The sequence below is a fragment of the Mus caroli genome, chromosome 18 (assembly GCF_900094665.2).
Source record: "Mus caroli chromosome 18, CAROLI_EIJ_v1.1, whole genome shotgun sequence".
NCBI lineage: Eukaryota > Metazoa > Chordata > Mammalia > Rodentia > Muridae > Mus > Mus caroli.
This window is the reverse complement of record NC_034587.1, coordinates 30,257,336-30,283,910: the sequence shown is the minus strand read 5'-3', so window position 1 is coordinate 30,283,910 and position 26,575 is coordinate 30,257,336. Positions and strand designations below refer to the sequence as shown.

Here is a 26,575-nt window from a genome sequence, read left to right as displayed (position 1 = left end):
GGAGCAGAAGTACAGTTCTCAGTGGTTCTGCTTTTCTTGCTAAAATATTGTAATCTGGTGATTGTAGGATAATAAAAAATATATATGTAGCAGGACAAGTCTTCAGAATTTATAATAGATGTATATGCACAACCCCAATTGAATGGAGAACTGTAGGGCCAAATTAAAAACAAGCAAACTTCAAACTCCTTCCCTGGGAGATTTCCCCCATCCCATGCATGCGAACACTTTGGGGTGTTCCCTGCAAATCTTCCCACATCTCAAGTGTTTGGCATGACGGAGAGGCTTATTTTTGAATTAACAAGTCAGAATCTTAACGTTAGGGGCTTCTGGGGTGTTGAGCTGATGAGCTGTGGGACCATCATCCCCTCCAGAGCAGCATCGGGCTGCACTTCCTCCATACCTCACAACTTCTGAAGCACGGAGTAACCAATTGTAAGCGTGCCATCTCTTTCATCAGAAGTTTGTACCACAAGGCTGCAGCATATCACACAGGTATGAGAGATTCTTGAACCTTTTCAAAGATATGAATTAGCTATCTCATTTCAATATACAACAGCCTCGCATGAACACCCAGAGACATGACTGAAAATGAATGTGGACGAAGACATCACCCTATGCTCAAACTGAGTGTTTCATGAATTTAAAATTTTAAATTTGTCTCTATGAGAATTTTAAAAACAGCAAAACAATAAATAAATAAATTTCTTTCCAAAGTTTTACCTTTTTACACACCACTAGTCCTCAAGGAAAGACAACACTCCTTCCCACTAAGTACAAACACCCAGAATCCAGTGCCAGCCATCATCTCCAGCCGCATCAAAGACATTAAAATTAAAAAGCTGTTCGATAAACTACCACCAGCAAAAGAAGGATGGAAATTAAATTGCAAAAAGAAAAAGAAAAAGTTACAACTTGACAAGTCGAAATGGAGTTCAGATGCCCTATGACGAAAGCTTTGCATTTAATCAGTCCGGAAAACAAGTTTCTTTACGTGTGTGTGGACAACAGAAAAGAAAAACCTAAGCAATGAAAAATAATGTTCAGTGGCTAAAGATCTGGGAACACACGGAATCAATCCCAAGGTAGAACTGCTCGTTTAGATCTTCAGAGCAGGGAATGAGATGGCTTTTTGAATAACACGATTTAAATAAACCACTCTAGCACACTAACGAAGAGCAGCAGACCTCTTCTCAACAGTCACCCCTGCCTGGCCCCCACGAGCTGCTTTCTCTTTAAAACCTCACTACTTCATTACTCTGCCTTTAACTCTCCTAAATGATTCATTCTCGCCTTCTCCAGAGCACACGCTGCAGGGAAGCTAGTATTTAGGTTAAATTTCTAGTGCCACTTGCTTTGGAGAGCTTGATGAGGGGAGGCAGGAAGGTTCTAATTTAATAAATCCACCACGATGTAGAAAGGCACGCTGCAGCCCCCAACCCCAAACTAACTAGACACACAAGTCCCTCTGACAAACTATAATCTGAGCAAAGCCACTAATTAGGAAAGCAGAGTCCACGTGTGGTAAGAGGTATCACCCAAGTGGCAGCCAGTTCCACGCAGAGAGGGCGGGAGAGTCTGGCGGATGCTTGCAGCTGCACCGGCCTAGGCGCTCCGGGGAGAGCCTGGTTGCCTCGGTCTAGAGCTAAGCTCTTGCTCAGACACTGACAAGGCTGGAGAGAGATCAAAGGCAGAGGGGCTGCTAGTCCGACACCCTCACCCTCGGGAGGTGTCGCAGCTAGAGGGACAACTAGCGTGCACGCTGCAGGCGTTCCCAGCCCGAGCCCGCGCCTCCACGCTCCGCCTGGTCCAGCACCCCTCGCCTTACCGTCCCAGCTCTGACTCCACCTCGAAGAAATCGCCCAGAGGATCCCGGTTAGAGCCGTCGATCCAGTAATCCGGGACGAGGTTCTCAGTACTGGCGGTGACCGAGGAGCAGGGCGAGGAGGGACAGGAGGGCACCGTGACTTTGAGCATCTTCGCCGCGGGACTCCGGAAGACGCCGCCGCTGCCCGAGCTCGAGCCGCCGGCCGCCGCCTGCAACACGGGAGCGAAAGGAGGCGTCCTTCAGCGCGCACACGCCCACCGCCGCGCCGGGCTGCGGCTCGCCTCCGCGCTCGGGAGCGAGGGCGGGCGGAGATGCCCGAGACCGTGAGCACCGGCGCAGGGGAACCCGGAGCCACCGCCAGCCGGCAGAGACCAGGCAGGGAACCGCAGAGCTCAGGCGCCCTCCCCCTCGCTCTCGCCGCCCCACCTCCGTGCCTCCCTCCCGCCTGCCCTGCCAGCCCCCTCCCTGTGCTGTTCTCCCTTCCAGGCTGAGGCTGCCGCAGGGCCACCTAAAGCATCTGCCTGGGGAAGCCACTAGGACCCCCGGCGTGCATCTTCCTCCTCGCCCTCAGGAGCCGGCAGCTTAGAAGGAGACCTCTCAGTCGGAGGCGAGCACCAGGAGTGAAAAGCACCAAGTGCGTGGTGAGAAAGAGACCTGGTCATTGTTGGCGCAACTCATGTTTCCTGGAGCGAGGCTCGAAGCGGGCGAGTCCCTCCCTTCCACCTTGCACCAGCTAACTAGTCACCCCTTGTTGGTCCCTATGTCAAAGCTTATATGGATGATAGAGGAGGGTATCCTGTGGTTGCCAGCTCCTGGCAGGCTGCCTTCTGCTGGAACTCAGTGCACACCGGAGGAAAGGAAAGGGCCTAGGTCCATGCTGACCTGACTCACCTTTGATTGAAGTCTTCAATTTGTCATCGCTGCTGGTGGTCTTGTCGCCTCTGGCTCTGTTGGAGCTCCTAAAAGGGCACACACTTGGCTGTGTCTAGTCCAATTTCAGCATCGGAAGACCAGCAGCTGAAAAGACTCAGAGAAAGGCTCCAGAGAAGCCAACTAGGCAAACCTGCCCTAAGGCAGGCCCTGTCACTATTCTTGACAGAGAAGGTTGCTACAGTTAGAGCCTTTTTCTTCCCGTGAGCTGTACCCCATCAGAAGCATTCTAATGTCCACTCATCAACTGCCATGGCGATTTTAAGTACTGGCTGAATAAGATACCCTTGGGCTTTATTTCTTCTAGGATTTCAGCAAAGATAAACAACAGTCATTGTGGTGTGTGTGTGTGTGTCTGTGTGTGTGTGTGTGTGTGTGTGTGTGTGTGTGTGTGTATAGGTGTGTGTCTGTGTGTGTGTGTGTGTGTAGGTGTGCACACCACAGTTACTACATCACAGTATAAAGCATAAAGGTAGTTACTGTATCACATCCAATTTGCGGCTAAATGACTCTAGACCATTTATCCATTTAATATTACAGGGATATGAGGGTGTTTTTTCTACCTTTTCTCCAATATGCTCTGAACTATTCCCAGCAAGTCTCCATTCCTGAAAGCATCAGTCACAAGTAGTTCCAATTTTTTCCTCTCATTTTTTTAGATAGTGCTAATTATAGTACTGGTGAACTCTCCAATACCAAAACTAAACAATCCAATTGTAGTCAGAAGTAAGAGTTGGTGAGAAAATGCTCAAAATACAATATTGTACAAGTGGCAAATGTATGTATGTATGGTTCACTCAAGGTCCCGTGTATGCTGGATACTTGGTGAGAGACTAAAAATGCATTGCTTTTTAGTGACACATTAAAATATCATAAACAAAACAAGATACTAATGCTGTCTAAATCCTGCTCTCACAAAGTCAGTTTCCCTTGGCTGGCAGTGATGGTTGGGAAGAGGCCATGAAGTAGTAGCTAGGCTATTTGAAACCACAGCTCATTGAAGCAAGCCCCTCAGAAGCAACAGTGGCTATAAATGTGAGTCTGTTGTAAATTATTTAACAACCTGGGTCTAAAGCAAGCACATATCGGAGAGATGGTAACCCCATTGTTTTCTTGCCATTTTCAAAGACAATGGTTGGGGAAAGAAGCCATGTGTAGTACAGAGGTGACCATAGAAATTATATTTACTTTTAGTACAAGATTGGTCATTTGATAGACTTCCGGGGCAGTGGGGGGAGGGGGCAGGCATCATCATCATCATCATCATCCCCATGTTTGCAGTTTTGCTACCAATGTTTTCAGTTAGCTGCAGTAAACTGGAGTGGAAGTATTAGATGGAAAATTCCAGAAATGAACAATTCCCTACTCTACTAGATGGCACAGTAAAGTCTGAGAGCCTATTCTACCCTAAACAGGATACAAGTCACTCTTCTGCCCAATGCATTCCTCCTTCATATGCTACCCTCCTGAGTTTGTTACTAGCCATCACAGATCATTGTGTGTTGTGTGGGAAAAGCAGAGTTTAGTCAGAGTTCAGAGCTACCTGTAGCCTCATGCATCCACTGGAAGTCTTGGGATGACGTCTTGTGGGAAGCAAGGGGGAGGTGATGTATTTCCTTTAATCCATGAAGCCTTCTTTCTCATTTTAAAGAGATGAACATAAAGTACAAGATGTTATTTTAAATCAAGTGAAACAAGGATTAAATACATGAAATTTATCATTTTTACTAAGCCTTGGCTAAAATGAAAAAAAAAAGAAATATAAATGCATAAAAAAATGTTAACTCAATCTTGAACATATGTATAAAGAGTAACAGACTCAGAAGACCTGAAATACAGACTTGGAGTAGGAAAAGATCATAAGAAAAAAATCTAATTCTTACCAAAGGAGCTCAAGAAAGGCTTTGAAGCAGGAGACAGAGAACAAGACATTGGATGGAAGTGTCTAAAGGCATTCCATGGCCCTGACACTCCTAGAGCCAGGCGCCAAACACACCATCTCCAAAGCCTAAAAGAATGCAATAGATTTGACTCTGTAAATGCTGAACAGTGGTCAATTTTGTGTTAGTCAGATGCTACAGCTGATGCCATATTCAAAACAGAAATTAAGTGTAATTCTGGAAAATCAGCAGTATGGAATCTATAATCTCAAAAGATGCTGACAGTTTATTGTCTTATACCCATCATATTTCCCATCCACATAGACACTGGACAGTTCTTCACTGGAAAACAGAACAAGCAAGAACCACTGGGGATAAACCAATAGCTGGTGTGCTGGAGGGAGGGAGGGAGGAAAGAAAGAAAGAAGGAAGAAGGAAGGAAGGCAAGAAGGAAAGGAAGGAAGGAAGGAAGGAAGGAAGGAAGGAAGGAAGGAAGGAAGGAAGGAAGGAAGGAAGGAGCCTGATTTCTGTTTTCTTGCAGTACAATAAAACTTGCACATCATGTGTAGCACTCTACCACTGAGCAACATGGCCAATCCTTGTGATTTCCGTGAATTGCCCACTGTTAAGTAGATTCATCATTCACATAAAGGAGCTATTTACTGTGTCTCTAACACACTAATGGACAATTTCTCATTCTGATAACTCTCCTGTGTATAAAAACTACGTTTCCTGGACTACATATAACAGTTACTGCAATGTTCAAGGTAAGAGCCTAACGGGTTGGAATGGAAATGATGTCACCCACAGAAGAACCTTTTGAGTAAATTTCAGTCTTCATATCTTAAAATACCAGACAACAGACAGTTCTACACTAGCAGGATAGTAGAAACAGAAGAAAATTACAGAAAGAATGGACCACGGTGGAGAAATTTACAGTCTATACATACTTGAACTAAAATAATAGGCTAATCTCTTACAGTGTGGAAATGTGTGCTAAATTTCAATAAAGTCGGAATAAATTGATAATCAAACAAGCAAAAGGACTAAGAAAATGTGCATGGTTTGGAGCGTAAGTTAAACCAATCTGGGCAGGAGAGATAGTTCAGAGGTTAAGAGCACTGGCTGCTCTTCCAGAGGACCTGGATTCAATTCCCCAGCACCCACATGGCAGCTCACATCTGTCTGTAACTCCAGTTCCAGGGGATCCAACACCCTCACACAGACACACCTACAGGAAAAACACCAATGTGCATAAAATATATCATTTTTTAAAAGTTACACTGAGTTAAATGTGTGTTTAGGTGAAGGAATTAAGAAATAATTTTATATGTATAATATAATTTGAATATTTGCAGATGACTATTGATAACATCCAACATATAATTTTTAAAAATTGCTAGACACTTAAAAACTATAGGAAAATGTGAATTGGAGCTGATAGTAAAATTACACAAATTAATTCCAAGATGATTCATAGACTAATCCTAAGAAAGGTTTAAAACAGAAAATAAAAACGTTTAAATAATTAAAATGGAATCAGTTACAGTGAGACTAAAGCTGGGATTCTGACCAGAGAAATGGAAACTATTCAGAAGGATTATTTGAAATTTCAGAACTGATATATGTCATCTGACTTTTAGAAGTTTTATGAAAAGGGCCTAAGGAAGAAGACTTGCAGTTTACAGAAAGAAGGCTGGGTGGTCTTCACAATAGGTCTAGTGCCCAATGACTAAGATAGAGCTCAGAGAACTTCACCTCCTTATGTTCATGTCTGAGTTCCCCTCCCACACTGAGCCACTGCTGGCCTAGTTGAAAAACAGACGGTGATGGAAGCGTAGGTCATAAAGGCCCAGACGATGATGTCTTCCTCCCTTTGTTTGCTCATTCTGAAGAAAGGACACTCACATGCAAACTTCCCTTGAAAGAGGATCAGCTCTTCCGCTGAGTAAGCAAGCTACCCCAGGAGTAGATTCCAAACTCAAGTCAAGACATTGGTGACAGCAGCCACAACAAGCATCTGAGGACAAACTCACGGGAGAACTGAGCCAAATAATTCCATGAGATAGTTGATCATTCAAGGTAATTCTGTGTACACAGAAATCATGAGAGGCAAATGAATACAGTGGCTTCAAGGCAGTAGACTCTGGATTAGCTTTTATTCAACAATAAAGAACTAATAAAAAAATGGTTATTACCTAACCCAGAAAAAGGAAAGAGAAGACGCTGAAAGAATTTGCAAGAACCTGGTTGGTTGGACAATACTGTGATTTCTTACCCTAGTCTTATGAGAAGACATAAGACTAGGGTAGGGAATCTACTTGGCAAAACTATAACCTGAATATTCCATCAGATTTTTTGAAATATTAGTTAAGGATCCAAGAAACTCAACAAACTAAACAGCAGACATAACACCATCTGTATCAAACTTGAAACTGGGAGATGTTTTTGTTAAGTGTTGAATGTATCCATATTAGAAATTTAGGAAAGTAGCGATAGAAAAATGTATTGCTGCTCATCAAAAAATAGCTTAGCCTTTAAAAAATGCAGCTGTAGTTTGTTCTGCCCATATACTGTCATGTGTGGCCTTCCACTGGAGTCTGGTCAGTTTACCAGGGGCTACACATTTCTTGAAAAACTAAATGTCTTTTTTATTTTATGTGTATCTTATTTTGTGTTTTGCGTGTCATGTCTAAGCACTGCAGAATACAGTGCCCACAGAGGCCATTAGAGGGCACTGGATCCCTCTGAGACTAGAGCTACAGTCTCTAGTCAGTTGTAAGCTGACATAGGGTACTAGGACCTGAACTCTGGTCCTCTGGAAGAGCAGCAGTTCTGTTGACCACTGAGTCATCTCTCCAGTTGTGAAGAGCTACACTATTAAGACTGACTCCTCACAGCAGCTATCAATGACAAATAGTGCTTCAGCTAAGGGTAGAACTTTGCTCTAACCTCCTACCTTCATGGTAGGATTGGATCTTGAGTTCATACGGGTCTTGTGTATGTCACACTACTGAATGTATGTTCAATTCTCCTGCTTCCAGAAGACGCTTCCCTTGTAGGCCTCCGTTGTCTTTGGCGATTGTGATTGTGGCTTAACCTTCCTACTTCTTCTGCAATGATTCTTGATCCTTGTGGTCGATCTAATTCAAACACATCCCTATCTACCTGATGAATGAATGAGACTCAGACTACAGTTATTTTTTTTGGCTTTGAAAATTACTGGGGGTAAGCCTTAGTCTATGTTTCTAACTGTTGCCTGACTTCTTCCCCAATGAAGAACGCCCCCAACAGAGTACCCCAAATACTTGCTGCCTCTCTTGGCCATGTACTCATGGTGGCTTCCTCCTCTCCCAGTACTTTCTTCTCTCCTCCCTCTGTGACCCCCCCAAACAGGTAACTCAAAGCCCACCTACCCTAATCCCTTCAGGAATTGGCTGTAGCCATTTTTATTTATCAAATAGTTTTAAATTAAGGAACAAAGTTTGCACAGCAAAAGCTGGTAAGCATGAGCATTCTTTCATAGACAGCTAGACCCTCAGGTAGAGAATTTAGCATTACAATACATGGCAACAGACCAAACCTCAACAGAGCCTTTCAGAGAGGGTCATATGATGTATATGCCTGTTTAGGATTAAGCATGCCACAGTCCCTTATTCTCTGAACTTTGGCCAGTTGTGAGTTTCTGTGTTAATCACTATCTACTGCAAATAGAAACTTCTCTAATGAAGTTTGAGATATATGGATATAAGAGTAGGTCATTGGGAGTTGATTAAATATATACCCACTTAGCCAAAGAATGGCAGTAAGTCCCCCTTAGAGCCTATCATGTATCAAGGAACAGGTTCTTGGCCTAATAATGGTGCCAGGTGTGAGTTTCATCTGTGGAGTGGGACTTAAAGCAGAAAGCAGATGGTTGCCCACATGAAGTGTGTGCTACTATTGCAGCCAAAACTGGGTGAGCAGGGAAGGGCAGCTGGATAGGAGGGTTGGGGGCTGGAGAATAACAAATCACAGTATGCAAAAGTCTCAAAGAACTAATAAAAATATGGCCAATAACTAAAGTAATGAACTCTCAAATGTAATTTAACTTAGAAGATGTTTGACTACTTAAAGAAATAGAAAAGCCCACAAAATGTCTTTCAAGATTGAAATTCAAATATGGCTAAACTATGTATGAAAGAACTCATGCCCAGGTGATTATCATGACAAAGAAATGTGGTTTTGATAAAATTAAATAAATTATATTAAAGTCGAGATATAGATATACAGATATGTATTGTGTATATGTATATAGAACAAAGATCAGAATTGAGCACGAATATAACTATGAAAGGCTGTATAGTTTATTTAGAGACAACATGCAGTTAAAAAGAATTCTAACATTGAATTTTATGATTTATAGTATAGATAAGATAGCATAATATGGCATAAAATACTAGATACAATCCCTTGTGCATAATATTTGAGAAAGATCTAAGCTAATACCACAGAATGCAGATTTGTGACTTTCGTGGGCCATTTTGGGGGAGGGATCAAGTGGAAAGGGGGCTGGGGGGACTTGTGGACGGTGAGGTTACTGTGATGATTATGGGACTTATTGGACTTCTTGGAACTGAAATACACCTTTAAAAATCTATTAACTTTTTATATTCAAATTATATAGCAATGATGGCATTTAATCTATTGATTAAATAATAACAGTCAGAAAATAGCCAAATCTCTACCTTAGGAAAATTCAAAACACAATAAATATTTAGAAAGAAAAAGTTTAATTCTTCGAGATATTGAATTAATTCAGAATCCTAAAATTAATCACTGAATTTGGCAAAGTCACAGCATACAAACCTGTAGAAAACAACTCATTAGGCTTTTGGAGAGATGACTCAGTGGTTAAGAGCATTTGCTGGTCTTCCAAAACACCCAACTTCTGTCCCCAGCATCCACATCAAGAGGCTCACAACCACCTGTAGCCATCCATCTCCAAGGGATCTGATGTCCTATTCTGGAATTCTTAGGCATCTACACACACAACGGCACACAAAGACACAAACACATAAACACCACACACATACACAAGTAATAAAAATTTAAAAGTCACTTATACTTCTGTGTACTAAGGCCATGATAATATGAATATAAATATTCCATATACATTCCAAATAAAGAGGCTTAAGAACATTTATCAAACACTTCAAGCTTTCAATTCCTCTGTTCTTGATGCTACCAAGGGTTTTCTGACAAAGATAAAACAAGATACAAATAAATGTTAAGGCAACATCATTGATGAGAAGAGTCAATATTGGTAGCAAACCTGTTCCCCCTTCCTGAATCCTAAAACACAATATTGTAAGAGAATGAAGTTGTAAATCTCAATTTAACTTAAGACTTACTGTGAAGCTACAGAAATGAAAAGATCTAAAGACAGAAAACAGAGCTTAGCACAAAAAATAGTTCTAAAACACATAGATATGACTAATTCATTTTTAAATAATTTGAAGCATTAAGTGGACAAAACCATGTATTTCCAAAAAGTAATAACACAGAAAAATGGGCCCCAACATCTTCTTTGTATCACAAATTAACATGTATCATAAACTTATGTGCCATAGTTAGACCTACAATAATACTCCTGGAAGAAATGGTAAAAAATTATCTCCCAGAACCACCTGAAGCTTGAGATATCTCAGACATGCCTTAACGGGCTCTCTATTCTCTAAAAGAGAAATATTTAAAAGTTAGAGTATTTTTTTTCTAAAAAAAATTTTACAGAAAGAGATGTAATTAAGAAAGTGAAACAAAGCCACAAACTGGGAGGTAATATTCTCAAGAAAAATACTTGATAAAGATTACACATCCAGAATATGTAAAGCACTTTTGGAAAGAAAACAGAAAAAAATACCAAAAAACTTAAAAACAGAGGATACTGGAACACATACAATGCTGTTTACTCAACAGGGCCTGGAGAGATGACTCAGTGGTTTAGAGCACCAGCTGCTCCTCCAGAGCACCTGGGTCCCATGTCACAATGCTCACAATAGTGGTTAACAAACAACTGTGGTGCCAGCCACAAGGAGCCTATATCTTCTGCCTTCTGTGTGTACCAGCCGACACGTGGTACACAGGCGTGCATGCACATAACACCCATATACATAGAGCATCATTAAATCTAAAAGAAAGAAAGAAAGAGAGAGAGAGAGAGAGAGAGAAGGAAGGAAGGAAGGAAGGAAGGAAGGAAGGAAGGAAGGAAGGAAGGAAGGAAGGAAGGAAAAAGAGAAGAAAGAAAGAAAGAAAGAAAGAAAGAAAGAAAGAAAGAAAGAAAGAAGAAAGAAAGAAGAAAGAAAGAAAGAAAGAAAGAAAGAAAGAAAGAAAGAAGAAAGAAAGAAAGAAAGAAAGAAAGAAAGAAAGAAAGAAAGAAAGAAAGAAAGAAAGAAAGAAAGAAAGAAAGAAAGAAAGAAAGAAAGACTGAAATACCAGGTTAAGGTTTTCATGAACCCTTCAGAGGAATGAGGTCATAGGACCATGGAATAGTCTAAAATCCAAGACAGGTACCTCTTGGAACATGACATGCAGCCCGTACACCAGTCTCTGCTGACCAATACAAGATACATAGAATCCACACAAACAAGAAGCTAAGCAGCTTCTCTCTGACCTGAGTGCAGATACCCTGTGACCAGCCACCCTCTTGTCCACTGTAAGTAACATCTTCCTTGCCTTGATAGACTGTGTCCCTCTACAGCTGTAACCCAAAATATCCTGAGTGAGGTAACTCAGACTCAAAAGGAATGCTTAGTATGTGCTCACTAATAAGTGGATACTAGCCAAAAATGTACAGAATACCCAGGACACAATCCACAGAACTCATGAAGGTTAACAAGCCAAAGGGCCCAAGTGATGACTCCTCAATTCCACTTGGGAGGGAGAAGAAAGCCATGGGGGGGGGTGCACAGGGAGGGAGGAACCTGGGTGGGAGAGAAGACAGGGGAAAGGGGAAACATGATCAGGTATTGGGGGAAACAGGAGTGAAGCCCAGCAGAAAGAATGGAAACAGGCAACCTCAGGAGGTGGTGGGGTTGGGGAGGGGTGAGGCTCTAGAATGTACCAGAGACCTGGGAGGTGAGAGATGCTCAGGACTCAAAAGGGGTACCTTAGATGAAATGCCCAACAGTGGGGAGAGGGAACTTGTAAAGTCCACCTCCAGCAGAAAGACAGGGCATCGAGTGGAGGGATGGGGTTGCCATCCTACAGTTAAAAACTATGAGCCAGAATTGTTTCTGTCTAAAAGAACTGCAGGGACAAAAAGGAAGAAAACACTGAGGGAAAGGAGGTCCAGTGATTAGCCTAGCTTGGGATCCAGCTCAAGGGGAGGCTCCAAGGCCTGGTAATATTACTCATGATATGCTATGCTTACAGACAGGAGCCTAGCATACCTGCCCTCTGAAAGGCCCAAAAAGCAACTGAATGGGTCAGATGCAGGTACTTACACCCAACCAATGGACAGAAGCAGGGGACCACTGTGGTTGAGTTAGGGAAAGGCTGGAAAAAGCTGAGGAGGAGGGCAACCCCATAGGAAGACCAACAGTCTTGTAAAGTCCACCTCCAGCAGAAAGACAGGGCATCAAGTGGAGGGATGGGGTTGCCATCCTACAGTTAAAAACTATGAGCCAGAATTGTTTCTGTCTAAAAGAACTGCAGGGACACCTAGACACCAAGATCACTCAGACACTGAGTCACCAATCAAGCAGCATAAACTAGCTGATATGAGCCAAAAACCACCCCCCCCCCAAAAAAAAAAAAAAAAAAACAAACATATACAGCAGAGACCTGCCTGGTCTGGCCTCAGTGAGAGATGATGCACTTAACCCTCGAAAGATGTGAGGCCCCAGGGAGTGGGGAGGCCTGGTCAGGTGGAGAGCAGGGGACATCCTCTTGGAGATGGGGGTAGAGGAATGGGATGAAGAACAATTGGAGGGCAGACCTGGATGGGGATAATGACTGTAAAAAAAAAGATTAAAAATGTGAGAGAGATAGAGAAAGAGAGAGAGAGAGAGAAAGAGAGAGAGAGAGAGATCTTAACACTTGCTAACAATACGGCTCATGAGATACCTAGGTCCACTGTCTAGATGACTGTCAGACTTAGTCCAATCCCTGGTAAGATCTTGCATCCATTGACTGGGCTTAGAGACCCCCCCTCAATTCCACACAACTCTATAGGAACCCTCCATCCCCGCAGCTCTCAGGAAGGTTCAGTTAGACCTCAGGGATGGCTCTTCCCACCTTGTTCATTCTTTACTGGGATCACAGTGCTGATTGGGGCTCAAGAGTCTTTTCTCATGCATATTCTGTCTTCTCTACCTTGACAAAGGTAGACTTGATTGTAAACAGTTAACAGAAAGTGACCCAGGGAAACAGGCTCTGAGGTGGTAACTTTAGAACTGTATCACCCACCACTTAGATAACAATAACTATCCAACTGAATAGAGTTTGGTGGCTCCTGGAATATTGTGACATGTTATGGTTACACTTCCATTGCATAACAAGTTACTCTACTGCTAAGGGCCTAAAATAACTGTTGTCTCTCTCTCATGATTGGGCTCAGTGGGGCACTTCTCCAAGCATCAATGAACTTGGCTGCAGTTGCAGTCATCTGGGACCTTAATTGGGCTCATTCATGTGGATGGAAGCTAAGTGAGTTCAGTTTCGGGATCACTAGGATGACAGTGAGTGGGCTGTTCACAACGTGGTGGCTGGATTCCAAGAGGGACATTCCAGAGCAAGAGCTCTTTTAAAAAACAAAACAAAACAAAACAAAACTGCGTGGTTGTCTTTATGTTGCAAACTTAAAACAAGAGATGAAGTATATTACTTCACAGAGAAGTATCTATTATGACAACTAATATTGAAATGATGACAATCAATGAAAACAACGCTCTTTCAAAATAACATAAGTCCTGGTAATTTCAAACTAACTTCAAGCAGTGGATATTTCCCGTACTAGACATATGTAAGCTATTCCAGAACAGGGAAAAATATGAGAAGCTTTGTAAATCATTTGATGAGAATAAAATAACTCTGTTAACAGAACACAAGGTGTACAAGAGAGACACAATTGAATTAATACATAATCCCTTGAACATAAATGTATATAAGCATACCAAAATCAGCAGAAACTTAATGAGACTACAACAATCTAGTTTGAGCTATCTCCATCACTGGCATTTGCAAAAAAAAAAAAAAAAAAAAAAATCAGATGTGACTTAACATTTCAGAACATTAAGAGGCTAAAGATAGGATATCGTTAGGGCTGGAGAGGCGGATCAGCAGTTAAAAGCATTAGTGCTCTTGCAAAGTACCAGGGTTCAGTTCCCAGCAGCCACAATGAAGGCTAACAAAAGTTTGAAACTACAGCCCTCTTCTGGCCTCTGTAAGCACCAGGCAAAATGTGGAACATATACATACATGCAAGCAAATTCTCATACACAAAATACGTAAAAACCTTTAAAAACAGAGTGTTGTTGCACTAAGCAGTTACTACACTGGACACAACTCACACATCACCACACTGGTTTAGCATTTGCTTTGTGATATGTTGTTCACCCACCATCTATCTAAACTAATACTGCTCTCCTTCCTCCTTCATTAATGGACAGTCAATCCGCCAATTTTTCCTTAATGACTTTTATGGTTCCATTTTCCAATTATATATAAATTCCTCCCTGATGTTTGGTTAAACAGGGGAAAAAGTCTTGAAATATACAGTTAAAAAATAATTATGTAACTGAAGCTTTCAAAGAACACCTGATTATACTTAAGAAACTAAACAAAAATATCATTGTCAGTAAAATGAGGAGAAACCCCATTTGTTTATATTCAGGGTTTTTTTTTTTTAATGATTCAAAAGTAATTAGCAAGCAAAGACCAAAAGGAAACAGTTTCAATCCAATAAAAGGTGTTTACACAAAATCTACAGAAAACATCATAATTAATGGTAAGATCTGTCATGCATTCTAATTAAGACAAAAGCACACAAAAGATGCCCGCCACACTGTTAAGATGACATATGAAGCCACAGAAAAAGCACACAAAAAAACAAGAGACAACAGTAATAAATGATCTTTCTCTAAACATCCAGCAAGAAAATGGAGATCATAAAAATATAAGATACTCAGAGAATGAAATTCTATACCTACTTACTTATATATTTATGCCTAATAGCTTCTTCTTTATGAACAAGAAGACATCACAACAGTAAAAAATAATCTAATCTAAAAAATCAATGGGTGGCTGGATTCCAAGAGGGACATTCCAGAGCAAGAGCTGTAATTTTATGTGTGTGTACATGCTATGAGATCTATGTAATTAACCCTATTGAGTTTAAATAGGAAAACAAATCTGTAAAACTGAATAGAATACATAAGAGACTTGTGTGTATATAAGACTTTATGATCAATTTGGTCTAACAAGTAAGAAAAATGGTTAATCGAGGCTGAGCAGTGGTGGTACACGCCTTTAATTCTAGCACTTGGGAGGCAGAGGCAGGTGGATTTCTGAGTTTGAGGCCAGCCTGGTCTACAAAGTGAGTTCCAGGACAGCCAGGGCTATACAGAGAAACTCTGTCTCGAAAAGACAAAAAAAAAAAAAAAAAAAGAAAGAAAGAAAAGGAAAAATGGTTAATCATTAAACTGTAAGAAAAGTAGCTATCAATATTTAAAAGAACAATAAAGTACCTATACCTCATATCATCTACTAAGACAGGTTTGATGATTTCAAAGCATTAGGCAAAAATGTAAATGTGTTAGCAGCCTACCTTCTAAAGCCATGGGCTAAGGATCTTAAGAATTCAAGACTAGACCACTGAAGGATAGACAATTTGTAATAAATTGTATTTATTACAAATAATAGATATTACCTAAGTAGCTTTAAAGCTTCTCTATATTTTGGAGAACAGAAAGGATAAAATCTAAGTGGCAGAGATAAATTACCACAGCGCAGGATAAATACCATGTCTAGCAAGCAAGGTATTAATAACTATAATGTATAAAGCCCACTATGACTTAGGCAAAGACAAAGAACTTGATGTTAAAATGAGTAAAAGATGTCAGATGGCAACTCTCAAAGGAGAAGTCAATAAATGTGGAAAGGATATTCATTCATAGCAGTAACTCTGTGTGTGTGTGTGTGTGTGTGTGTGTGTGTGTGTCCGTGCTCAACATACCTGCCTGCCTGCCTGCCTGCCTCCCTCCCTCCCTCCCTCTGTGTATGTCTGTCAGTCTCTATGTGTGTGAGTCTTTCTACCTCTGTATGTGTTTGTCTCTGAGTGTGTGTCTGTTGGTCTGTCTGCATCTGTATCTGTCTGTTCATCTATGTATGTGTTTCCACTTCTAGATGGCATAAACTGTCTCATTTAAGAATAATAATAGGGAAACCACAGTATTCACAGCCAGCAGACAAGAGTCTTTTCGAGGAAGTATTTGAGAAAGGCACCGAGGAGGTAGACATTTTAAATCTCAAATTTCCTTGGCATTGCAACTTTGCCTCTAGCAGCATATTTTCAAAAATACATTCACAGATTTCAAGGCCACTTACAACTATCACCCATATTAGTGCCCACTGATGCACAGTGTGGGTAGAATATAATTCATGGCACATTTAAATGAATGAGATCTACCTACACATAGCACATTGGAGAGTTCCAATACATGTTTCATCACATCAATAACAGAATAGGATACCATTCGTATTAATAACTAAAAGCTCCCTCTTCCATGTCTCCTTGAACTAGCAAAAGCCACAAGTCCACGAAGCTGTGTGGGTCCTCTGGCTCAGCCAGTAAATCCTAAGGAGACAACCAGCCTGTCAGTGATCAGCAGCAGCCGCCCTGATCAGCAGTAGTGTTAACTCTTTCAGCCCTCACGTGTTTGCTATAACACGCATGCTCCTTCCTGTGCTTTTATTTGAAAAAGCACTGGACTTAAGGTAGTTTTCAGCTTACTATTTTAAATTTGGACTATTTATTTAATTCAGTTTTTTTTTCCACACTCCAAGCTGCCATAGTTTGAGAATTGAGTTTTATTGAATACTTCACATTCCTAGATAATCATGTCTAAGTGGTGTTACCTTCAAGTTCATGATGAAAGTTGAGCCAAAATATAATTGGACAGATTAAAAACAAAACAAAACTAAACTAAAAGCTCGACATTACAAAGCTAAATGCAAATGCATGAGGAACATCAGACCAGGTAAAAATCAAGAAGGGGAGGTAGAAAGGTGTACTTAGAATCCCTTCAATGCTTTGCTTAGTAGTTACACAGGTTCAAAGTCCTTAACAGAGAACACATCCTCGTGTCAGTAAAGCCAGTCAGAACCAAGAGGTGGAACAATGGTGGAAAATCTTTCCCTTTTGGATCCCTAGACCCATTTTGGGATGGACAAGACGGTCCTCAGTTTGGCTAGCTCAGGCATTTGTCTTATTACCTGTGAAGTGAGATGGGACCAAGTTTTCAGTGAATGTAGAAGAAAAACCAAGTGTATTTGCAAAGCAGATTATTCATCACAACAACCTTCTCAGAAATCCACCACCCTACATTTACCAACCTTTGTACTTTTCCCCAATGGAATTGAGAATTTTCGATCCTGAAACTTCTAGTTGCTAAGCAATACCTCCTTCACTGTGGAGCATGGCTGCCACTCCATACTCACTTTTCATGGTCTTCATCTCTCCCTTCGTTTTCTCCTGATCACCATGACTCTTATGCGCTCATACAGCTCTCTAGTTCTTCTATGGATGCAGTGTTCCTCTCAATTGCTCTGTAAGAAACTAAAGTCTTGTGCTTTAAATATTGTAAACTCGTAGCACAGAGGATGGAGACAAGCAGCCCTGGCCCTGTTCTAAGTGGGCAGCAATCTCGAGATGGCCCACTCTTAGGACTGGAGTGTGAAGACAGCATCTTGTGTCTTTGAGCTTTCTGATGATTACTTTCAGGCACCCTTTGTCTACTGTAATTTATTCATTATCAGCTGAGCTGCTAAGATAATCTCTGTCGTGTTTTGAATATTGGGAATACAATGGTCTTCACCGTTGTCAAGAAGATGATATTCGGGCTGGTGAGATGGCTCAGTGGGTAAGAGCACCCGACTGCTCTTCCGAAGGTCCAGAGTTCAAGTCCCAGCAACCACATGGTGGCTCACAACCATCCGCAACGAGATCTGGCGCCCTCTTCTGGAGTGTCTGAAGACAGCTACAGTGTACTTACATATAATAAATAAATAAATCTTTAAAAAAATTAAAAAAAAAATTAAAAAAAAAAAAGAAGATGATATTCAAAGGGCCCTTATGAATTCATATCCTTGTCTTGACTATTCAGAATATTTTATCCTGGTCCAGTTGATGGCTGGGTAGTGAGGTAACTTCATGTGAGTAAATATGTACAAAACCCTCCACTCTGCCTGTATGAAATGATGGGTGCAAGATTCTTTCTCCTCTTGCCTACAGAGCCTGATGACTGGGGAGGACAGTCCTCAGGAGATGACCCAAGCCCTGAAATTTGGGAGGAGAGGTTTACTCTTCATCCCTTTGTGTGTATTGGTTACTCATCCTGTGTGTGATAAATAGCATAGTGTTTGAGAACTACCACCATGGGAAAATCCTGCCTGATTTTTACATGTTGTTTCTGTTACTCCCTAATGGAAGCTTAGGAAAATTTACTAATTCCATTTTTGTAAAATAGAGAGGATGGTATTTATATCAACAAAAATTTGTATAAATTCCATAGAATAGGTCCTGAAATGGATGCTCACTAAAGTTTCATTTCCAGTTCCGTTGATTCAAAGCTACCTAAGTAGTTCAAAATGGGGAGGTGAAAGGCTTCCTTTAAGTAGAACTGTATCTGCCTTTCCCTAACTCCCAAGAACACAAGATGTCATGTGTCCACCATGTTTTGGTTATGTGATAGTCATAGTGCCCAAGAAAATCCATCCTTTCCAGGAGCCCAGTGCCAGATGAAGGAAGAGCAAGAAGGGGCAGCTAAGAAAGGGGGAGGCCTGGGGTTGGTGAAGTCAGGCTGTGGAAGAAAACAAGAAAAACCAAGAAAACACTAAGAGCACTGAACAGTAATAGAAGGTACTTTCTAGGAATGAAAGACAGGCCTTTTAATTTAGAGAGGAGGAACTAGATGAACAAAATAAGCACCATTGACAATTGCAATATTGTCATGGGATCTCCAAATGCAGGGATGCTTCAAATCATAGGACCCGAAAATAAAAAGATAGAAATCTTAAGGGAAGATAAAAGCAATTTAGAAAACACAAAGTCTGAATATCACATGATAGGAGATCAGAGGAGAGAAGTGATAGGCCATAATTGTACACTAAAGGGGAATTCTCTAGATTCGGAAAACATTGGTGCTGCAAATGAAATACTGCAAGCTGACTCAGAGTCTGCAGGACTTGTAAAAAGGCAACACCTGCATTTTTGCCAACAAACGCTTCAAAACAGAATTAGCTATGCAGGAAAAAAGAAACTGGCATCAGATTACTTTTCTACCATCTTGGGAATGAGATGACATCTAAACACCATCTGCAGGCTACTCACAGAAAAGAGCTACGACCCAATCAGCAAGAATGCACAGGTGCTATCAGCTCAGACCTTACCTCAGGAGACTACTCAAAAAAGAACGTTATCCAAATAAATGAGTCCGAATTGAAATCTTAACCTAAAGAAGGGCAAAGAACAGGAAAGATGGACAGAGATGAGCTTTGCAGCCCCATACCTGCATGCAGGGAGTCAGAGTGATTTGAGGTAATAAAGGGCTTGGAAATAAAATTATTCTCTGAAATCAGATAAAATAATCTTCACCAAAGTCCTGAGCGGTCAATAAGAGGAAGAGAAGTCAAAGGGTTCTCATTAGCGTTTAGCAAGAGGAAGGGACCTGCGCCATCCGCAACACTGTCTAATGACGGCCACCAGCTGGATGTGCCCTGGGCAAAGTACTTCCATCATGATTGTATCTATCTACACCATCGAGAATTCTGACCACACAGGGGCATATGGTTTTTCTGTTACAGGACTCTGAAAGCCAACAATCCAACACAGCTCCGGAGTGCCAACTGGGACTACACCGCTCTATTCTGCTCTGTCCCCTTTCTTGTGGATTTTGATAGCATGATCTCAACATGGCTGTTCAACCTCCAGCATGGTACGTCCATCCACGGACAAGAGGAAGGTCAGACAGCACAGGCTGGCTGAGTACAGTGTCATTTTCAATCAGTGTTTTCCTGGTTGACATTGGAAAGTGACCCATCAAGAAGAAAACAGGGGCAGTTGTACTTTTATACCTTCTGCTCCCTCCAAGATCTGCATTCTGTGTCCTGCAGAGAGGGGGAGAACCCGACAGACACTAGCAGTCGCCACAACAAAGTCTTTTATGCTTTGTTTTCATGTTCTGTGTGGGAATTTGAATTTCAAATAGCAAGCTAACTTATAGTAGAATGAATAAATTTCAGTGAAGTTAAATTTTCAAGCAATCAAAAGGAAAAAAAAGAATAAAGAGTAATTGAAGCCAGCCAATGGCATACAAACCTATGTGTACCATTTCTGCTACTGGGCAGCCAGAGCTGAAAGTACCACCAGTTCAGCCCAGACTAGGAAAATAGTGAGAATCCAGCTGAAGATTTATAAATAAATAAATAAATAAATAAATAAATAAATAAATAAATAAGGCGCTATGGGGAAAGACTGCATGGGTAAAGCAAAGGCCACAGTACACACATAAAGACCTGGGTTCACAACTCACATAAGGCGGCATACAGCCCTATACCCATAATCCCAGGGCTTGTACAGTAAGATGCAGACAGGTGAACCCCTGGAAGATTATCAGCCGCTAGCCTGGTGTCTAAAGTGAAAAATGAGAGTTGCTCCATCTGACTCAAACAAATGGAAAGTGAAGAACAGCTCTGGAAGTTGTCCTGTGAGCACACAGTGTGTTGTGGCATGAGCACCAACCCCTCCACACAGTATCAAGTGTGCACACGTGCGCACACACACACACACACACACACACACACACACAGGCATGAAAAAAAGAGAAAGGGAACTTGATCACACCAAGAGAAACAAGAGAAAGAATAAAGTCAAATTTATGGCAAATATTAAGTAATATCAAAGGATATTTGTAAGTTCTTGCTTAAGCTAGTAGACCAATGCACTCCAATTTTATGAGAGAGAGAGAGAGAGAGAGAGAGAGAGAGAGAGAGAGAGAGAGAGAAGAAGAAGAAGAAGAAGAAGAAGAAGAAGAAGAAGAAAAAGAAGGAGGAGGAGGGGGAGGGGAAGGGGGAGAGGGAGGAGAAGAAAAGAAGTAAAAGAGGAAAGAAAGGAAGAAAGGATGGAAGAAGGGAGGGAAGAAGAAAGGAAAGAAAGGGAGAGAGAGAGTGCGCCTGCGAGAGAGACTCATCTCTGTTATTAAGAAATACTCTTCAAATGAGAAGCTAGAATGTTCATATTGGACAAGGCACATTTTATACACTGTACAAACCCAATCACTGCCCAGAAAAGCAAATCCATTGCATACTGATGACAGACACAGGTTTTGAAGCTGTAAGAGAAAATGACTAAAACTAGGTGATAATGGTTGTAATTCTAGAGACAGTCTGCAACCAACAGCAGAGGAGGCCTCCCTGTTTTTTTTTTTTTTTTTTTGGAACAGTTACTTCAGCCTGCAACAAGCCACTTATTTTCTAGTAGAGTTGCTAGGTGTGAAGGAATGGAAGGAGCACCAGGCAGTCAGGCAGGCAATTATAATCCCGGAAGTAACTGCCAAGCCTGAAATGAATACAGGGCATTCCTGACCCACTTTCTTTCCCACCAGAACCTCGGTCACAAAGTAGGTTAACAACGCTGGATTCTGCCTTCATAGTTCACGATTAGGGCAGACAGTTCTATTCTGGGACGTACTGGAAGGTCAAGACTCTCTCTTCCTGAAAGCTCGTCTCATTTCAGGAAATATCCCAGCTTCTACCAAGTGCTAAGGTATCTTTACTAACACATAAGGAAATTGCTTTATTAAATTGACATGTTTTTATTACAAAAAAAATTCATGAATTTTTTTGGCTCATTGCTATCATTCATCAAATACATTTAATGAAGTAAATGTCCTGAGAAAACAGAACTAATTAATCTTTTCTTCTCATGATAAGACTGTGTACAAGTGTTCACAGGTCCCTTTAGTCAGGGTGAGGGCATAGTGCCCTTGCTGCTTGCGCAGTCTGCTTGGCTGGCAGATGCGTGGGCACAGAAGTGGCACTGTCACTTGGGTCACTCTCTGATCCCTGGGTTTCTGAAAACAAAACATTAACCTCTTCACCAGCCTCCTGGTCTCCTCTGAATTGTTGAAGTTTTGCATCTCTTGCCTCCTGAAGTCATTTCCGTCTGTTTATTGTAACAGTTCTCACATGTAATCTGAATATGTAGTGGTTAGTGGAGAAGTAAGGCCACATTAAAAGACCCTGAATCTTATAAAAAAAAATGGAGCTGTGAACCACATAATCCAGTTTTGATTTGAAGCAGTGCAGTAGCAAAATGTCAGCACAGTGTTTTTAATGAAATAGGTACTGCAGCTATATACAAAATCATTTTAAATATTATGTATGAAATTGCTAATGAACCTGGGAATTTAAAATCACTAACTCATCCTTTAAAGAAAAAATTTATCACATTCCTAGAAGTATCCTATCGCTTAAAAGGGCCATTTTGGGTTATCTCAGTGACATGGAGTGCTAATTACATTTGTTTGTTTGTTTGTTTGTTTGTTGTTAGGGCAATTCCATTGATAGGTTTAAAAAAAAAAAGCTCCACATATCAAATGTGCTCATCTGGGTAAATTTGGTAACATGAAAACACAAGATCCTATCAGAACAGTCAACCTAACAGAACCAATATTTAGTTTCTTTTATTTCTCTGGTTTTCAAGTTCATTGTTCACAGCAAGAATACATAATGTGAGATCTACCTTTTAACAAATTTTGAACTGCACAAGACTACATCGCCCACACTAAATGCTATTATCAAACAACAGATGTTGAAAAAAATCATATGATACCCTAAGCCCACTTAATCATCTATTTGTTGTGTGACAAGACTTTTCCTGAGGAAACCTCTTCCAGACGACAGCTCAGCTGGCTTCTGCTTCTCCAAGGCACTGGCCTGGTCTCAGAGTTTTCTTTTCACGTTGCCTTTTCTGATAGTGACTCTCAGCAGTCTTTACCATCTACTTTTCAGAGGGAGGAGTCTTGTGAGTCTGACTAGTTTCAGGGACTTCCTGAAACTATTTTGTTATTTACTTTCTGTGTTAAGGAGGTTCCCTGGGAGACCTTGGGCCTGATCTCTGCAGCCAGTTCCACAACATCCAGAGGAAGCTCCACTCCCAGGCACTCTAACAAGCCCAGGATCATAGGATCAGAGGTGAGGAGGACACAAAATCTGTCCCAACACCACCAGGAGTAACTGGGACCAGCGAGATCCTGAGTCACAGGAACTCCGCCCGACCACTGGCCTGGGCTGGAACCCTGAGCAGACCGTGGGCCTGATCTCTGCAGCCAGTCCCATAACACCCAGAGGAAGCTCCACTTTCAGGCACTTTAACACACCCAGGATCCCAGGGGCTTGGTCACAACAGAAACTCAGGATTCCAGAGGCAGCTTTACTCCCAGGAGCTGGGACACACCCAGGACCTCAGGAAGGACAGGCTCCAGTCAGATATAGCCAGGGCAGGTAGCACTAGCGAGAACCAGTTGGCAGGAGGCAAGCCTAAGAACATAAGCAACAGAAACCAAGGTTACTTTGAATTATCAGAACCCAATTCTCCCATCATAGCAAGTCCTGGATAAACCATCACCCAGAAAAGCAAAACTTGGATCTAAAAATCACTTCTCATGACAATGATAGAGGACTTTAAGAAAGACATAAGTAACTCCCTTAAAGAAAAAAAAAAAAAAAGGAGAACACAGGTAAATAGGTAGAAGCCCTTAAAAAGGAAACACAAAAATCCCTTAAAGAATTACAGGACAACACAATCAAACAGGCAAAGGATAAGAACAAAAACACCCAAGATCAAAAAATGGAAATAGAAACAATAAAGAAATCACAAAAGGAGACAACCCTGGAGATAGGAAACCTAGGAAAGAGATCAGGAGTCATAGATGCAAGTCTCACCAACAGAATACAAGAGATAGAAGAGAGAATCTCAGGTGCAGAAGATACTATAGAAAACATTGACACAACAGTCAAAGAAAATGCAAAATGCAAAAGTCTCCTAACCCAAAACATCCAGGAAACCCTGGACACAATGAGAAAACCAAACCTAAGGCTCATAGGTATAGAAGAGAGCAAAGATTCCCAACTCAAAGGGCCAGTAAATATCTTCAACAAAATTATAGAAGAAAAATTCCCTAACCTAAAGAAAGAGATGCCCATGAACATACAAGAAACCTACAGAACTCCAAATAGACTGGACCAGAAAAGAAATTCCTCCCATCACATAATAATCAAAACACCAAATGCACAAAACAAAGAAAGAATATTAAAAGCAGTAAGGGGAAAAAGGTCAAGTAACATATAAAGGCAGACCTATCAGAATTACACCAGACTTCTCACCAGAGACTATGAAAGCTAGAAGATCCTGGGCAGATGTCATACAGACTCTAAGAGAACATAAATGCCAGCCTAGACTACTGTACCCAGCAAAACTCTCAATTACCATAGACAAAGAAACCAAGATATTCCACAACAAAACAAATTTACACAATATCTTTCCACAAATCCAGCCCTACAAAGGATAATAGATGGAAAACTCCCATAATATATGGATAAACTATGCTCTAGAAAAAGCAAGAAAGTAATCTTTCAGCAAACCCAAAAAAAGATAGCCACACAAACATAATTTTACCTCTAACAACAAAAATAACAGGGAGTAGCAATCACTTCTTAATATCTCTTAACATCAATGGACTCAACTCCCCAATAAAAAGACACAGACTAATAGACTGGATATCAGGACCCAGCATTTTTCTGCATACATGAAATACACCTCAGTGACAAAGACAGACACTACCTCAGCATAAAAGGTTGGAAAACAATTTTCCAAGCAAAAGGTCCCAAGAAACAAGCTGGAGTACCCATTCAAATATCGGACAAAACTGACTCAATAGAAACAGATATATAAAAGTTGGGGTCTTAGACAGATGCGCTTAAAATGAGCAGAATTCATAGAAACAAACACTTATCTAGGACTAATTGGCTATTCTGGGTCTTTTGTTGTTCCATATCAGATTGAGGATTTTATTTCTATTTATGTGAAGAATGAGATGAGGATGTTGATTGTGATTTCATTGAATCAGTAAATTGTTTCGGTAGGAAGGTCTTTTTTTCACAAGGTTAATTCTACCAAACTTTATGCTTGAGAGGTCTTCAAATTCCAGTGTGTTCCTTAATCTCTTTCTTCACACATATAAAGTTTTCATTGTGGAGGGTTTTTTTAACCTCTTTTGCTTATGTATATTCTAAATATTTTATTTTATCTGAGAAACTGGGAAGAGGAGTGTGCCCATGATTTTGTTCTCAGCATGCTTGTTACTCATGTGTATTAAGACTGGTAAGTTTTGTAAGTCAATTTTGTACCATAACACTTTGCTGAAATGATTGATAATTTCTGCAATTTTTCTAGTCAAATTTTGGGAACATTGTGTATAAGATAATATAATCTTCAATTGAAAAGAAAAAAAAAAGAAGAAGAAGAAAAGGAGCTTCCCTGGGAGGTGGACTGTGGCAATCTGGGAGGAAACTGATTCTTCATAACACTTGCAGCAACCTCCCTGCCAAGGCCACTCCTGCTGTATCATCCACATGTCATTGTTATTTAGAAAGTTTTAGAAAATATAATCACAGTATTTGACATGTCTGTAAAAGTAAAATGCTCAGAAACAATGCTGGTTGCTACTCCCAGCTCACAAACCAACGTGGATCCTTGGATGGGGAGTTGTGCACCTACCTTTCCAGCACCCAGGAGCCTTTCTGGATCACCAGGTCTTCTGAGACCAGCTTGGTCCATGTGAATGCTAAGGCAAATGCTAACTCTTCTGCTATCAAGAGAATGGAATGATTTCATTTGTAGTAACATGGGTGGGACTAGGACTCATATTAAAAGGCATGAGTGGAGTAGGCACAGAAAGGCAAAAAGACAAGCACCATACTGTCTTACTCAACCCTGAAGAAGACCTCCTCAGAATGGGGATGGGATAGTGATTATCAGTGGTAAGAGGGACAGATGGGACAGGAGGATGGGGAAAGGTTAACAGATGCTAAATCATAGTTATATAGGAACAAGAAGTTCATACTGCCTAGTGCGTGGTAAGAAGACTATAGGTAACAATTATATGCTATATACATTTTAAAAGTTACAATAGAATATATTAATGTTTGGAATGGTAAACAGTTCAGGAGATGCATACATATAACCTGGCAAACATCATACTAATATACCACACACATTAGTACCTCATTATCATGTACAGTTTTAATTAATCTTACTTATCAATTAAAGATAAGCAATTCAATTAATAAAAATAAAAGTTATGTCTGCTTTAATTTATCCTACCCCATCATGTGCTTGATTAATCCAATGAGAAATCAAGAAGCCCATGAAGGGCTCTACCAGCCCTGAGCACGGCTAACGAGGCACCAGCAAGCTTTGCCCTTCTCCTCCAGTCCCTCTCTGCCTTGCTAAAAACCCTTAGATGACATCTCTGAAGCTAACCCATCCTGAAGCTACCCCTAAGCTCTATCCCTTTATATGGTCACGTCCTCCTCCTAAAGCTGACTATCAAGGAACAGCTATCAAAGTATTGGAGCCCAGCAATCAAAAGGCCCCTTGGGCTCACCTAATAAATCT

The 26,575-nt window shown here is 41.0% G+C and overlaps 1 protein-coding gene and 1 long non-coding RNA gene across 6 annotated transcripts in view; one reads left to right on the top strand and one right to left on the bottom strand.

Annotated features, from left to right (window-relative positions):
- Camk4 (calcium/calmodulin dependent protein kinase IV) overlaps positions 1-17,185 on the bottom strand; it is a 231,826-nt gene extending 214,641 nt beyond the window's left edge. The window contains exons 1-4 of one of the 5 annotated variants that reach the window (XM_021150442.2): positions 17,113-17,185; positions 4,302-4,393; positions 2,720-2,787; positions 1,829-2,037 (exon numbers count right to left, since the gene is read on the bottom strand). In XM_021150442.2, coding sequence (XP_021006101.1) covers positions 1,829-1,977 — 149 coding nt within the window. In that variant the 5' untranslated portion in view covers positions 1,978-2,037; positions 2,720-2,787; positions 4,302-4,393; positions 17,113-17,185. Of the gene's footprint in view, positions 1-1,828; positions 2,038-2,336; positions 2,417-2,482; positions 2,563-2,719; positions 2,802-4,301; positions 4,394-6,396; positions 6,447-17,112 lie in introns of those variants that run through there. The other 4 variants (XM_021150440.2, XM_029472051.1, XM_029472049.1 and 1 more) reach the window with 4 other exon arrangements.
- Positions 2,070-26,268, top strand: LOC110284638. The gene is made up of 3 exons (XR_002376967.2): positions 2,070-2,462; positions 18,131-18,213; positions 25,352-26,268. It is a non-coding gene; the product is annotated as an uncharacterized LOC110284638 (long non-coding RNA).
- The last annotated feature ends 307 nt before the right edge of the window (positions 26,269-26,575 follow it).